The 12812-nt window shown below is 45.0% G+C and overlaps 1 protein-coding gene across 2 annotated transcripts; it reads right to left on the bottom strand.

The window, feature by feature from the left end:
- Positions 1–94: 94 nt before the first annotated feature.
- On the bottom strand, positions 95–8656 carry DDX47 (DEAD-box helicase 47). 2 transcript variants are annotated; one of them, XM_049792108.1, is made up of 12 exons: positions 8535–8656; positions 7773–7866; positions 6096–6284; positions 5319–5390; positions 4647–4765; positions 4054–4125; positions 3816–3932; positions 3466–3612; positions 3013–3150; positions 1456–1526; positions 787–916; positions 95–689 (listed from the first exon to the last, which is right to left on the bottom strand). In XM_049792108.1, exons 1-12 carry the CDS (start codon positions 8634–8636, stop codon positions 570–572), a joined length of 1371 nt encoding a protein of 456 aa, XP_049648065.1. In that variant the 5' UTR covers positions 8637–8656; the 3' UTR covers positions 95–569. The 2 variants fall into 2 exon arrangements, 1 of the variants encoding a protein (XP_049648065.1); XR_007504620.1 differs by lacking the exon at positions 95–689 and having other exon boundaries at positions 838–916; positions 1456–2088.
- Positions 8657–12812: the final 4156 nt, after the last annotated feature.

Raw genomic sequence — 12812 nt, 5'->3', positions numbered from 1 at the left:
GAATCGCCAAGATTGACCTAAGAAGAAAACCTTCTGGCAGAGTTGACACTCAAAATGAGCAGAACATGGCAGCGATAAGACAAGGAAAACCAGGTAGCTTTAAAATTAAGCAAAATATATTTGGAATTCTCCACACCACATGTCCTTTCACTAAGGCAAGGGCATCACAGCTGTGCTGTGGAAACGCAGTTACTTTTAACTTTTTCCTCTCTTTCTTCTGACAGACCTCTCTGACCCCGGGTGCACTCGGTGACTTTGGGTAGTGAGACAGGCTGCAGCAGTGGGAAAGTTGCATTCACACTGCACCTCTCTGTGAATGAGCAGGGCCAGACCACAGCTGCTTTCAGGTCTAGAGGTGATGGTCTGGTGTCTCTGAAAGGAAGTCTGGTCCCATGGTACCACAATGGGCCAAGCTCAGTCTGTAACTGGTGAAGCAGAAGAGAGGAAGCTGCTTTCCAGGTGGACTGCCCAATTTCCTAAGCAGTTCTGAAAAAATCCACTGGAGGTGGCTTGGTAGACTGTTTTTGCCGAGCTCATGTAGCCATAAAAAAATCTGTCCAAATAGTGAACTAGAAGGCTTTCCTTTTCTTCTTCTTCCCACCTGCCACCTTATTCCTGACACCAATAGCTTCTTCTGTGTCATCATCATCATTGCGAGATCGCTTCTTCTCTCCCTGCTCCCGCAGCTCCTGCAATGCGATCAAGACATTCATTAACCAAGAGTTCTGGCACCCGAGGAAATTCAGACTACAACAGTGAGAAGAGGGACAAAAAGCCAGCACCCACCATTCGAGCAAATCTCTGGGCCTCAGCCACACGCTCTGTCAGCATCATAACTTCTTCCTCTTGCATGGGGAATGCTGGCAGCTTCTTGCCAATCAGGTGTTCAATGCGCTGGAACAGCTCTACATCGTACCTGAGAAAAGACAAGACACCAGTTTGAATCAGCCCTCTAGAGATTGCTTCAGCTGTCACCACCCACAGACATCACCCCTTATCTCCAGCCCACAGATACTGTTAGCTTGTGCTGATGGTCTTACAAGCAACTCATAATTGCATCCGAACGATGCCGTCGTTGGGGATGTCTTCACTGATTTATTCAGCTCATCTCAGTTCAAAGTATTTGGCAAAGCCTTTTTTTAGACAAATACTTCAGTATTTATCAAAAAAACCACACTTACTTAACCTGTATTATGTATTATAAAAATGTATGTATATTATACAATCAAGTTATAAACAGTTAATTCTGCTCATTACGTGCCTGCTTCTAGAATTTATCCTAGACCTTTCTCCCTCCCCACCCTGGGCTTAGAATTCTCTCCCCTTTAACTAAATAAATCCAGGAGGCACCTCAAAATGAAAAGTAGTATTTTCTTCTCACCCAGGATGAGGTCAGATGTATTCTGCTGTGAAACACAGCTGGGAAGAGTAGGTCTGCCATATTTTAACACTTACTGTGTGACAAAGGTGATAGATTTGCCAGATCTCCCAGCTCGAGCTGTTCTCCCAACACGATGAATGTAATCCTGAAAAAAATTTTCGTGATAAGCAGTAAGATATGTGCACCAAACACAGAACAGAAGTTATGGGGAATCAGCCCATATAATCTTTCTTTAGGAAAGAACAAGAAAATGGGGAGAAAATACAGCCAGGATTAAATACTCAGGACCCCGTGCAGCATTAGGATTTGAGAAGATGCTGGCTTGTGGAGGCATATCTTTGGTTTCAACATTTGAATTCCTCTCTTTCTGAAGGAGATCACCTCCAATTATTCAAGACTGCAGGACGAAAGTTGTGATACATGACTTTGCTAATGAACTATCACTTCCTTGGAAAGCTGATATTTAAAGTGAGCTAATGTCTGCATTTTCAGTCTTGGAATCTAGTGCTCTACATAGTCTGCCTTCCAGACAAACCCTGCAGCAAGTAGATTTAAATTTGACAAGCACAGTGAAAGGTAGGATGAACAAAAACAATTTGGAAGCGTCTGATCTATTGAGCATCTTCTGTTTATATGGTTTTCCAGGCTGTTTTCCAGGTTTTATACTGCTTTATGGAAATTAAAAAACTCGCTTCTCCATGCAGGATCTGTAGAGAAAGGAAGCATCATGAGAAAAGATGTGTTCTATGACATGGTTAGACAACAGGGAGGGGCACAAAAACTAACGATGTCATTCAAGCTGCTGCCCCCACCATTATTTTTTTTAACCATTGTCCTTCTACAATGTCAAAGGCAGTGTCTTCAAAAGAACCACCATATTTTCTTCTGTTTGCAATGTATAGTATCTCTGATCATTATAAGGAACAATAACAATTCCTGAAATGCATGTTAATGGTATGCTTTCTGAAACTAGGCTGGGAAACAAAGTCATACCCCCAAGGTAATACTATACTTTCTATAAGGTAGAGACTTAGTAACTCACTTTTTTTCAGTTTGCTGTACTTTTGTGATATGAAGGTGAAACGTATTAAAGACATCTTTCTTGATCAAATCCTCATTGAGCATAATGGGAGAATTTTAATTTTTTTTTTTTTTTTTTTTTTTTTTTTGGGGGGGGGGGGTGGGGGTGGGGTGAGATGTGGGGTTTTGGGTTTTTTTTTGTTTGGTTGTGTTTTTTTAAACACAGTTTAAAATGTGAAGGCAGACCTGGATCACAGCTACAGAGATGACTACCTGAAACCAGCAATATGTTAAAACTATTTCCAAAGTCTAGAAGCCCTTTAATGTAATACGGCGAAACACATACTCTAAGCAGAGATACAAAGACACAGAACATCTCTCACTTCCCCTCTCCACTTATGGGATCAGTTCTGCAATCCAGATGAGGCCACCCAACCAAACTGAGATACCAACTCAATTGCAGAGGCTGAACTACATCTTTTAATCTAGGGAAGTGTGAACTAGACCTCCAGTCAGCAGAACAGAGAAAAGGTGGTTTTGTTCCTTTGTCTAGCTTCACTACAACTCCCAGTGACCAGAAGTGTGCTCTCAGCTGGCACAGACTAGCTTACCTTAGAGTGTGTAGGAATATCAAAGTTTATCACCACATCTACATGTGGGATGTCCAGACCTCTGCTTGCAACATCAGTAGCCAGCAGAATAGAACGTGCCTTTGCCTTGAACTTGTTCAGAGAGCCCAAGCGTTTATTCTGGAAGAGAGGAGGCCAAAAGGGAATGAGAGAGTAATGCTCATTCTGGTTAATACGCTCTTGTTTAAATACTGGTACAGAAGAACTGGGGGAGAAACTACTCAAAAACTTCACTTCTCTAACTTCTTTCTGAACTATTACAGAATCAAAGGCAGCATTCACTTTAGTTAAATTTCTAGGGATCAGTCCAGTCCACTAGCTGTGAAATACTCCTTCTGTAAGGTAGTTGTGACTCAGTATGGTGCAGCCCAATTTCCCAAAATTTCCCATTTCCCATTTCTCCTGTCTACTGCATTGTGTGGGGTATGCCCATACCTGACTCATCTGCCCATGGAGGGGAATGGCAGTGAACCCCAGGTTGCGAAGCAGTAGAGCAGTCCTCTGAGTGTTGTTACATGTACTACAGAATATCATGAAAGAGTTTCCAGCTAGTTCATTCAAGATGTAAACCAGGTAGCTGTCCTGTAAAGAGAGAGAGAGAAGAAAAGAGAAAGAAAGAAAGGAAAAAAAAAACCAACCAAACAAAAAAAACCCCAGAGATAATCACATATGCTGCCACATTAAAGAGTAAGTATAAGCCAGCAAAGATGGCAAGATATTGCGCAGGTGTGGGAACAGCAAGACAAGACACCATCAGAAGAGGGAAGAAAGAGAAGTGGCACTACCTTGAATTTGGAGGGGATGAAAATGTAGTACTGCTGTAGTTTTTCAACTGTCTGATATTTGGAAGACACAGCACATTTAACAGGATTCTTCAGAGCAGCACGCTGGAGTTTTTGAACCTGGGAAGATCAATGTAAGTTAGTACTAGATGGACAGAGATCTTGTCAGAAACCTGCATCATACAGTCTAGTCAACAGTATAGCCTGATGGAAGAACTAAAGCAGAGTACTCTGCTCTCACCTTCTTGGTCATGGTAGCAGAAAACAGGAATGTCTTTCTGTCTCGAGGAATCACTTTTAATATCTTATCCACCTGTAAAAATAGAAAGGAAATGGAAATGCTGAATACAACAGCAATCAAGACATAAGCCTACTCCAAATATAATGATCATCCAAATGAACAGTAATACATGTGTGCAACTTAGACTCACAGTAGGAACAGACTTCCCCTCTTCTAAAGGAGAGGTGTAGGCTGATAGCTTGCTGACAATTAGGCAGTGTGAACTCCAGAAGTCCAATAGCAGTGCAAGTATCAGGCAATATTCCTATAGGAATGTGCGTGTGACCATGTTCTACAGTAACTGTGTCAATGTCATGCGCTCCAGAGAAACCAGTAGATTTCAGAGACAAAATGCCTCCTACTGTCTTGCTAGTGTTCTGCAGAACTCTGCTAAAGATCTATTCCCACCATAGGCTTTTGTGCAATTCTTAGATCTTAGTTATAATTTGCTATTAATTTCTACAGAACAGCTCAGTGTTTACTATGTGGCTGTATGAAGCGATTTTAAAGGGACTCATCCAGTGTTCCAAGCTCTTCTTTTAGCAGATTCCTACCTCTGTCTCAAAATCCATGTTAAGGATCCTGTCAGCCTCATCCATCACTAGGAACTTCAGAGCTCGTAAGTTGAAGCCCTTTGTGTTCTCCAGATGATCAACTAGACGGCCCGGGGTTGCTACCAACAAAATCACGAGAGCAAATTTAGAATAAAAGCAAAGGAAAAGATCCAAAGAAGCAAGAGAGTAGTCCATTACAGAAATCGGATTCTTTGCCCAAGAAAAGTAAAGGCAGGTTGCTTTGTGGGAAGGATTCTTTTATAGGATATCTTTAGAATGTTTTGAAGTAAGACTAATGGAGTCAGACTCTCTGAAGAATGTCCTCCTTCCCCTTCTCCCCGTAAAAAAACCCCAAAACCAAACATGCAAAACAAGACAGACTGTAGATGAGCTGTACCGAGAAGGATGAGACCAGCATTTTGAATACTTGAGGAGAATGAAAAACCAAGCCAAAGGCAGTCTAGCAGGAATGCTTTGGAATGAGCTTGTAGCAGCAAGGCTACTGGTGTATACTTGAGAAAAATTAACAAGCCAGTACTCAGATCTCAGGACAAAAACAAATGAAGGATGTACTCTCACTTCTTCAAATGCACAAAACCTTTTGGCACTCTTTCTTTGGACAACTGCAGTTTGGTAATATTCATACCCTGTACCCCCAGCACGTGAACTTACCAATTATTACATGTGGTTTCTTGGCTAAGGCCAGAGATTGAGACATCGTGTCAATTCCACCCACAATAACCGCTGCAGAACAAAAAAAAAAATACAGTGAATCTCTCAGTGTAGCACCAGCCAGACCCTGGTACTATAGTGTTTCCTCCTACTCCCTGCCACCCACAACAACTCTGTACAAATGAAAGGCTACATACATTTATGAGAATTCACCTTATTTTAGCACACCTGACCTTCCCAGGCCTCTTAAGCCATACAATTGAGTCCTTACTGACCCTGGATATTTTCTTTTCACAGTTGAAAGAGTTACAGGCAGATTCTATTCCTTGCAGCTTAACTCAGCTGCAAAAATCCAGGAATTCTAAAAATACCCAGAAAACTTTTATGTTTATAGAGAATATCTAAGGAACCAATACAGACAGTCTGAAGGAAAGATTAAACTATATCACACTACAGAGTGGAGTTCTCTGCAATTTCACCAGACAACTGATTATCTTCAGACACCAGATAAGATTATCTTCTACTTCCATCTTTAACTGTTTGGATATAAGATGCAGAAGAGGTGAAGACTACTCCATAAGGAAAGACCATAGTCTTTCTTTCCCAAACCTGATATCAGATCTCTGTCTTCCAGCATCACGAGCTTTTCTCACCTTTTGTTCAACCCTCCATACAAATACTCTGTACTTTTTCCTTTGCAATCTAGAGCTGACAAATTTCAGTTTCAAACTTCAGCAGTCTTCAGGAAAAATGCTCCAGTATCACAAAGCTACTTACTACTGTGGACACCAATGGAAGATCCAAGGGCTTCAAACTGCTCTGAGATTTGGAAGGCCAGCTCCCTTGTTGGTGTGAGGACAAGAGCAAATAATCGCTGAGGTGTTTCCAGCAGTGCTTGAAGAATTGGCAAAGCAAAGGCTCCTGTTTTTCCAGAGCCAGTTTCTGCCAGTCCAATGATATCTCTGCCTACAAGGAGCAGCAATGAGGAAAAGACCTATTACAAATCTAGACCAGAGAAAGAAGCCTTTAAAGCACTGTGCAGTAAAGCACAAGAATTCCCTAAGGATAGGAAAAAAAGGAGACACGCAAAAGGCAAAGAAGAACAAAGGGCCAAAACAAAGAATTTCAGAACATCTCTGCAGCATTTTTAGAGCACAACTTCATTTGTACAATATTACAGTCTCCATCCTTTTCCATTCTCTAGTTAAACTTCTGCCAATATACAGGTTTTCATACAAACTTTAGGTTCAGAAAAGCTTTATTATTTGTCAAACCTGTCTGTCCATTTACAGCCTATTGCTTCTATCTGGGTAAGTATTCTAGACCAACTGTTGTTTGTTTACTGGCTTACAAGGAAATAAGATGCTAGTGTTTGAGACTTCGGTGATACCAACTACAAGACAACAGAACTACCAAACTCACATTTCACAAGCCACAATCAATTTTATGCCATTGATTAAGAGAGTAATCTAAACCGGTTTGCAGCAGGAAGGATTAGGACAGCAAATCCTTTGTCCAAAACCAGTGCAGGCAACAGGGTAGGATTCATCAGTAGAATCCATTTTGATCTCCTAAACTTCTACAGTTGAGAAGAACATGCTGTCAAAAGGCCTTAAACTGGAGACAACTTCTCAGGAATGCAATCTTACTTTTGTTTTTGTCAAGAGATTCTTATATATGGAGTAGAGTCTGACAACAGTAAAGTACTAGGACAGAGTAGACACTGAAAGTTTATTCTCATTCTGTCACTACATAAATCTGTTCTTGCTTCACATTGGGGTTTTGTTTGGTTTTTGTTTGTTTGTTTGCTTGTTTTTTTTAAAAAACAACAACAACCAGCCAAATATTCTAGAGGCAGAAATGCTTGCTGGATTCAGTAATTTATTTTCCTATAATTCCAGGATGTATACAGAAAGTCACTGTGGTTTGGTTATTATTCACTCCAGAATTCTAATTTCTAAGAATTGCCTGCTCACAGCAAAGCAGATTATACAAGCTATATAATCAGTCAAGGCATCTCCAATTTCAGACACACACTGTAGGTCTCTACCAGAAGAGGCACAGCCCTAAATCTATCAGAAGTTTCCTGTGTATCCTTGAGTATTTCAGAAAGAAAATGGTTGATACAAACTAGCAGCTCAAATGATTGACAATAAATCTGTTTAACATGGAGCGTCAGAACTATGCAACAGTAGTGAATGTTCAAGAACCCACATTTGTACCCATTTGAAAGTTTGCAATCGTGGGCAGTGTTAAAGGAGAAATTAGTATTCTAAGCTCCACCTGGGAAGGACGCAAGAATGAACACAGAGACTACTTCTAGACAGAAATCTTCAATGATGAAGAAGTGAGAACACTCTCATCCCTGCCACTTACTTCTCACTTAGCAAAATTCATTCACATAGAGCTCCTGGGGCATCCCCAGATTCGGGATCAGAGAAGCACACTGCTCACCTTGGAGAGCCACTGGAATAGCCTCAACTTGGATCTTTGTTGGCATCTTCCATCCTAACTGGTCACAAGCTTCACACAGGACATCTGTCACTCCCTGCACATTAGTGAAAAGAGAAAAGGGGCACAGGCATCACCAAGGAGACCTAAATTAAATCATACAGTTACGTTAAAAACATGCTGCAACACAGCCAAGCTTGTTTCTAGCAGAGACAAATCCCATCAGACCCTCACTGCAACTACATGAAAGGGCAGGCTGCTCACAGTGGTCCTCGCCTCCAGCAGTAACTCTGCAGATTTGTTCAAAACCGCCAGAGGTAACTGCCATCAGCAAGAAACTAGTCATTCCCCCCTAGCTTACACAAGGATCTTTCCACGCACCCCCAGCTGTCTCTCTTCCCCTCTGGGGATATCCCACGAGCACGGAAAAAGGAAAACACCTGGGCAAGTTAACGCAACTGAAGATACAGCCAGCCAGCTGAGCAGCACAGAGCAGAGCAGCAAGGCCAACCTCACCGGAGCAGAGGCCTGAACTCCCCAGACCTCCTGCCCAAGCACGGCACGACGCCCACGGATCGAGGCGGCCCATGAGTCTGCCACCCCCCCCCCCCCCCCCCCCCGCGAACCGGCGGCCCCGCCGGGCCTTGGGCCGCCTGCGGCCTGCACGGCCTGCCACACCGGGCTGTGCGAGGAGCTTCCCCCGGCCGGATATGCGGGACGGCGGAGGGAGCAGCAGGGGCAGAAGCGGCTCCAGCCCGGGCTCACCAGATCCTTGAAGCTCCGTGGCTCTTCCGCCGCCACCTCCGGCTCCGCTGCCGGCTCCGGCTCCGGCTCCGCCGCCCGCCCTTCCTCGCCTCCTGCCGCCATTTTGCACCGTCCCCGCCTGAGGCGGCGCAGAGCACTCTGGGAGCTGTAGTCCCGCCTCCCCTCCCTTGGGGCGTTAAGGGATTCGTAGTTCGGAGGAAAGAGCCAATCGGAGCGGGCGGGGCGGGGCTCCAGGGGCCGCGCGCGGCGGCCGTTACCTGCCGTGGCGGTCGCTATGGCCGCTGCTGTGGGCGGCCGGCGCCGGGCGGGCCGCGCTGCGATGGCGGTCGCGCTGCCGTGAGGTACGGGCCGTCTCGTCTGCCTGAGGGCAGAAGGCGTCTTCTGCGCCCGGGATCCTTCACGGCGCAGCCCTCCGGGCAGCGGGTGTGACGCTCGGGGCACCGAGTGCCGTCCTTGTCTCCTCTCCTGAGGTGAAGGAGCTGCCGCCTCTGTGCGAACACCCTGACTGTGCGCCAGGTTGTCGAGCAGCACGCTTGAGGAGGCCTTTCCTCTAAATGTGTTCAAGGCTTGTTTTCTTCAGACGTAATTGGGCTTCTGCACGGGGAGGGGGGTGATTTACGTGGCGAGTGCTGTGCTTGGCTAAATTAGAAACCGTGGGTGGATTTTCGCTGAACTCCAGAGAGCCCTCCAGGGAAGGGGTTGTTACGGAGCTGTGGCCGCCTGTATTGGGATAAGAGCACACAGAACTGGCTGTGTGAAAACCCGCCTGCTTGGCATTAACCGCAAGTGGCTAAGCCGCTGACCTCCAGCTCAGCGTTTGCACCGCTTAGGCAGCATGTGTGGTGGCATTCTGTATTCATAAATTCTACGGTTGTGAAAGAACAAGAGAAAATGAGCTAGCCAGGCACAAAAAATATCAGAACATATATCAACTTATATATATAATACATATAAAGAGCAAATTAACTTCTTCAGGAGTGCTGGTATGAAACATTTTGACCTAGTAAAGGGAAAAAAAGAAGAGAACTGTCATTGTTCCACCTTGTTTTCCAGTTTATGGTAATTGCCAATGTGCAACTTTGAAGTCCCAGAAATACGTAAAATAAACTGAACTGTGGCAACTCACAGCATGAAATAAGAGAATAGGGGATGGGTATGGATGCAAACACACCCCCAGCTCTCTTGATTGCTGCTGTTGTGACTCAGGCAGGGAGCCTGCAAGCCCACAGTGAGAAGTGAAAATGGTGATGGATTTAGTGCCCTCTGAGGGAGAGCAGCATCAAAATATCATGTCACGAAGGTAGTTCCTGAGCTCATTGGTTTCCAACTGGTCTGGGTGTGGCCTCTCTGATTTGTAGTCACGATGCTGACTGCAGAAGGGCAACCTTGCATCTAGGTGAACTTCCTTTGTTTTAGGGAAAAGGTTGCTAACCTATCCAAGAACCTGGGCTTTGAAAGGATAGCAGAGCTGACTGCAAAATGGAACTCATGACTGCATTTCTGAGCAGACCTCCCTTTCCCTTGCTGTTTGGGAAGCCTGGCTGGGTGTGTTCACAGTGGAAATGCTGACGTACCTGAGCATCTGTCACTGGATTCCAAGTGTGCCATTTCCGCTGCTCCCAGAACAATGAGGAAAGTGAGAGGAAATCCGAACAAACTCTCTGCGTGACAGGGAAAGGAGAGGAAACCTGAAACAATTCACTGGGCAGCAGTGGAAATGAAACTGCTGCATCCCACTGTGCTCAGCAGCAGTGATTTTTAAAATAAGAAATTAAAAAAAAAAGCCAACAAAAACCCCACCAAAACAACAAGAAACACCCAATGTATATGCTAGTGATGACCGTATGTTTCAAAAATTACAGCATTCTTATCCATGAGCTTGCTATATATCATTAGTACTAAAGGTTAAGTCTGGCCAGCACTTAGGCATGAACCCTTGTAAGAGTCAGTGGGATGCCTCTGGAAATGGAGTCAGGGATGTGACAGGACGTCACTGCTTGTGATTCTTTGTTGAACTCATTGCCCATATAATATAGTAGGTGCTGTTTTGGTGGTGAGCAGGGTGGAGCAATTCTATTCTGGTGAAATTCCAGTTTGGGTAAGTCCCTTTTGTCAGTAGATGTATTTGAATAAAAGTTCCCTCCTGTCCTAAAATGCTGTTGTGGACACTCATATATAATAAAATAAGTACCTCTTCTAAATGGCGATTCTCTTTTTGTGTGTTTCAGCACAGGGCACTGCAGATTATACTGGATTTAGAAATTTTCACTCCAGGGCTTCTAGACTTGGCTTTTGACCAAATACATTCCTAGCCCTACTGCATGTTACAAGCTCAGTCTTCCTTAGGGGGGACAGGGTGGGAGAATCCGCAGTGGATGAATTTTGGTACAGGTAATAATGCCAACTATTTCGTAAGGGCTGCATAATAAGACAAGATAGACAGTGTGTATAGTAGGTTGCAGTTAATGGTAAATGGTCCTGTCTCCCTACTGGGATGCCCAGAGAGAGGCTATTGGGATATCCTGACTCCCTGACTGCACTCGGGCTCCTTTGTCATCGACACCTTTTGTTATGCTTTCAAAACATACTATGGGGCTTCGTGTTAAAATGGTGCTTGCATTCCTGCTTCACTGTTGAATCATTCCTCCCTGCAGCAGTTTCAATAAAAGGGGAGCAAAAATGGCATCTGGAGGCCAGGCTTCATAACTGCCAGCCCAGGCTAAACATCAAATCACACACGTACCCTTCTCCACCTGCTGCCTAGCTACCAAAGGAAGGTTTCCACCAGCACGTCTACTACTTTGAAGGGTAAATAACATAACTGCTAGCAAAAAAAGCTGCTTATCAAAGACACTTCCCCCAAATGTTGGTTGTGACTCCAAGGGAGTCACAATATTGGAACTAAGCCAATACTAATACTGGAGTAGGTGAACCCCTGTCCCAGCACAGGTCGCTTGCTTCTGGTGCTTTCTTGGTACCAGCTCTAGTGCTCATCTGACCTAGCAGTGAGCTGTTTCAGGGAGCAAAAGGAGTAAGAAATGAATCTTGCCCCCAAATATGATAGATTTCTGCCAGCACAGCTCCCAAAGCTGGTTCCCCAGGGTATCACATGAGATCCAGTGCTGACCATCTGGGAGGAGACAGGATGGCATGCCAGGAGCTGGGTGAGGAGGATCCGACCACCTCCTGCCCTGTCTGCTAGCTGCTAGATCAAGTGTAGTTGAGGTGTGAGGGTGCAGGCTTAAATTCACAGGACCACCTGGCTTAGAAGGTGTCCAATAGCACTGAATGGGTTTTGGAGCAAACTACGTCACACAGCTCCTCTGTCTTGTGTAGGATTACAGATCTTCCCATCTGCGGGCCCCACTCGCTGCCTGAGCCTCCTTTTGCATTCCTAGGAAACAAACTTGGAGCAGGAAGTGGCTGAGACCTGGCCAGGAGTGTGTGGTACCTTGGACTCAATGACGCTCGCGCAGCAGCACTGTGCAACAGTCCAAATCCTGACTTCAAGTGAAGGGTTAGCCTAGGGAAAAACAGAACAGAAGAAGGATTTTTTGCCTGTGTGGCTGAGACTGGAAGCAAAAGTGTCTGATTTGTCCCCAGCTGCTGAAACAGTGGCTGTGATTGCAGCGCAGGACTGTGCTGAGCACAGCAAACCAGCCCTCGTGAAGCTCTAAGCTATCAAATTCAGATCCTTCTGCCAGTCAGATTAGTCTGTTCAGAGCTGTTGTTGTTCCTATGATGTTCCCTGTGTGTGGACGTGTGGACGAAGCTGCATTGCCAGAAAACTGGGAGGAGGTAGGAGAAGTACATGTTACATAATTTTCTCTGTGATGATAAAACCAGCCACCTCAGATCATGGTAAAGCTCTTACTGATCTGGTGGAGTTAGCTGGTGATATGCTGGAGCACTAGGAAAAATTTCGGATCGTGTCTGCCTTTGCATAGTGTGCAGTTCACACTCCAAAACCACACTTACGTGCTCACACATATGCACCTCAGTGTTTGCGTGTCAGAGACCAACATCCACAGCGTACATGGGCTAATATGCACATCAGGGTATGCACTCACACAGACATAAACACATACGCTCATACACAAATGCCAGCTGTGTGGCATGGAGCTGGTGACCTCACTTTTCATTCTTGCCTTCTGAACATGTCCAGCTGCTCGTATTGATTCCCTGGCTCCAGTGCCTGGACCATGAAGTCGAGGTGGGTGAGCCAGGGGGCAATTATGTGATCACATGCAGGTGTGCAGAGAGACACTGACACAAAAG

The sequence above is a fragment of the Accipiter gentilis genome, chromosome 34 (assembly GCF_929443795.1).
Source record: "Accipiter gentilis chromosome 34, bAccGen1.1, whole genome shotgun sequence".
Taxonomy (NCBI): domain Eukaryota; kingdom Metazoa; phylum Chordata; class Aves; order Accipitriformes; family Accipitridae; genus Astur; species Astur gentilis.
Note: the sequence above shows the minus strand (reverse complement) of the source record. Positions and strands in the feature narration are given on the sequence as shown.

Coding starts and splice junctions, on each gene's coding strand:
- DDX47 (XM_049792108.1), bottom strand. CDS start 8,636: ATGGCGGCAGGAGGCGAGGAAGGGCGGGCGGCGGAGCCGGAGCCGGAG. Junction 7,867..8,534: donor CACGGAGCTTCAAGGATCTG/GTGAGCCCGGGC, acceptor ACTAATGTGCAG/GGAGTGACAGATGTCCTGTG. Junction 4,126..4,646: donor ACATGGATTTTGAGACAGAG/GTAGGAATCTGC, acceptor CTATTTTTACAG/GTGGATAAGATATTAAAAGT.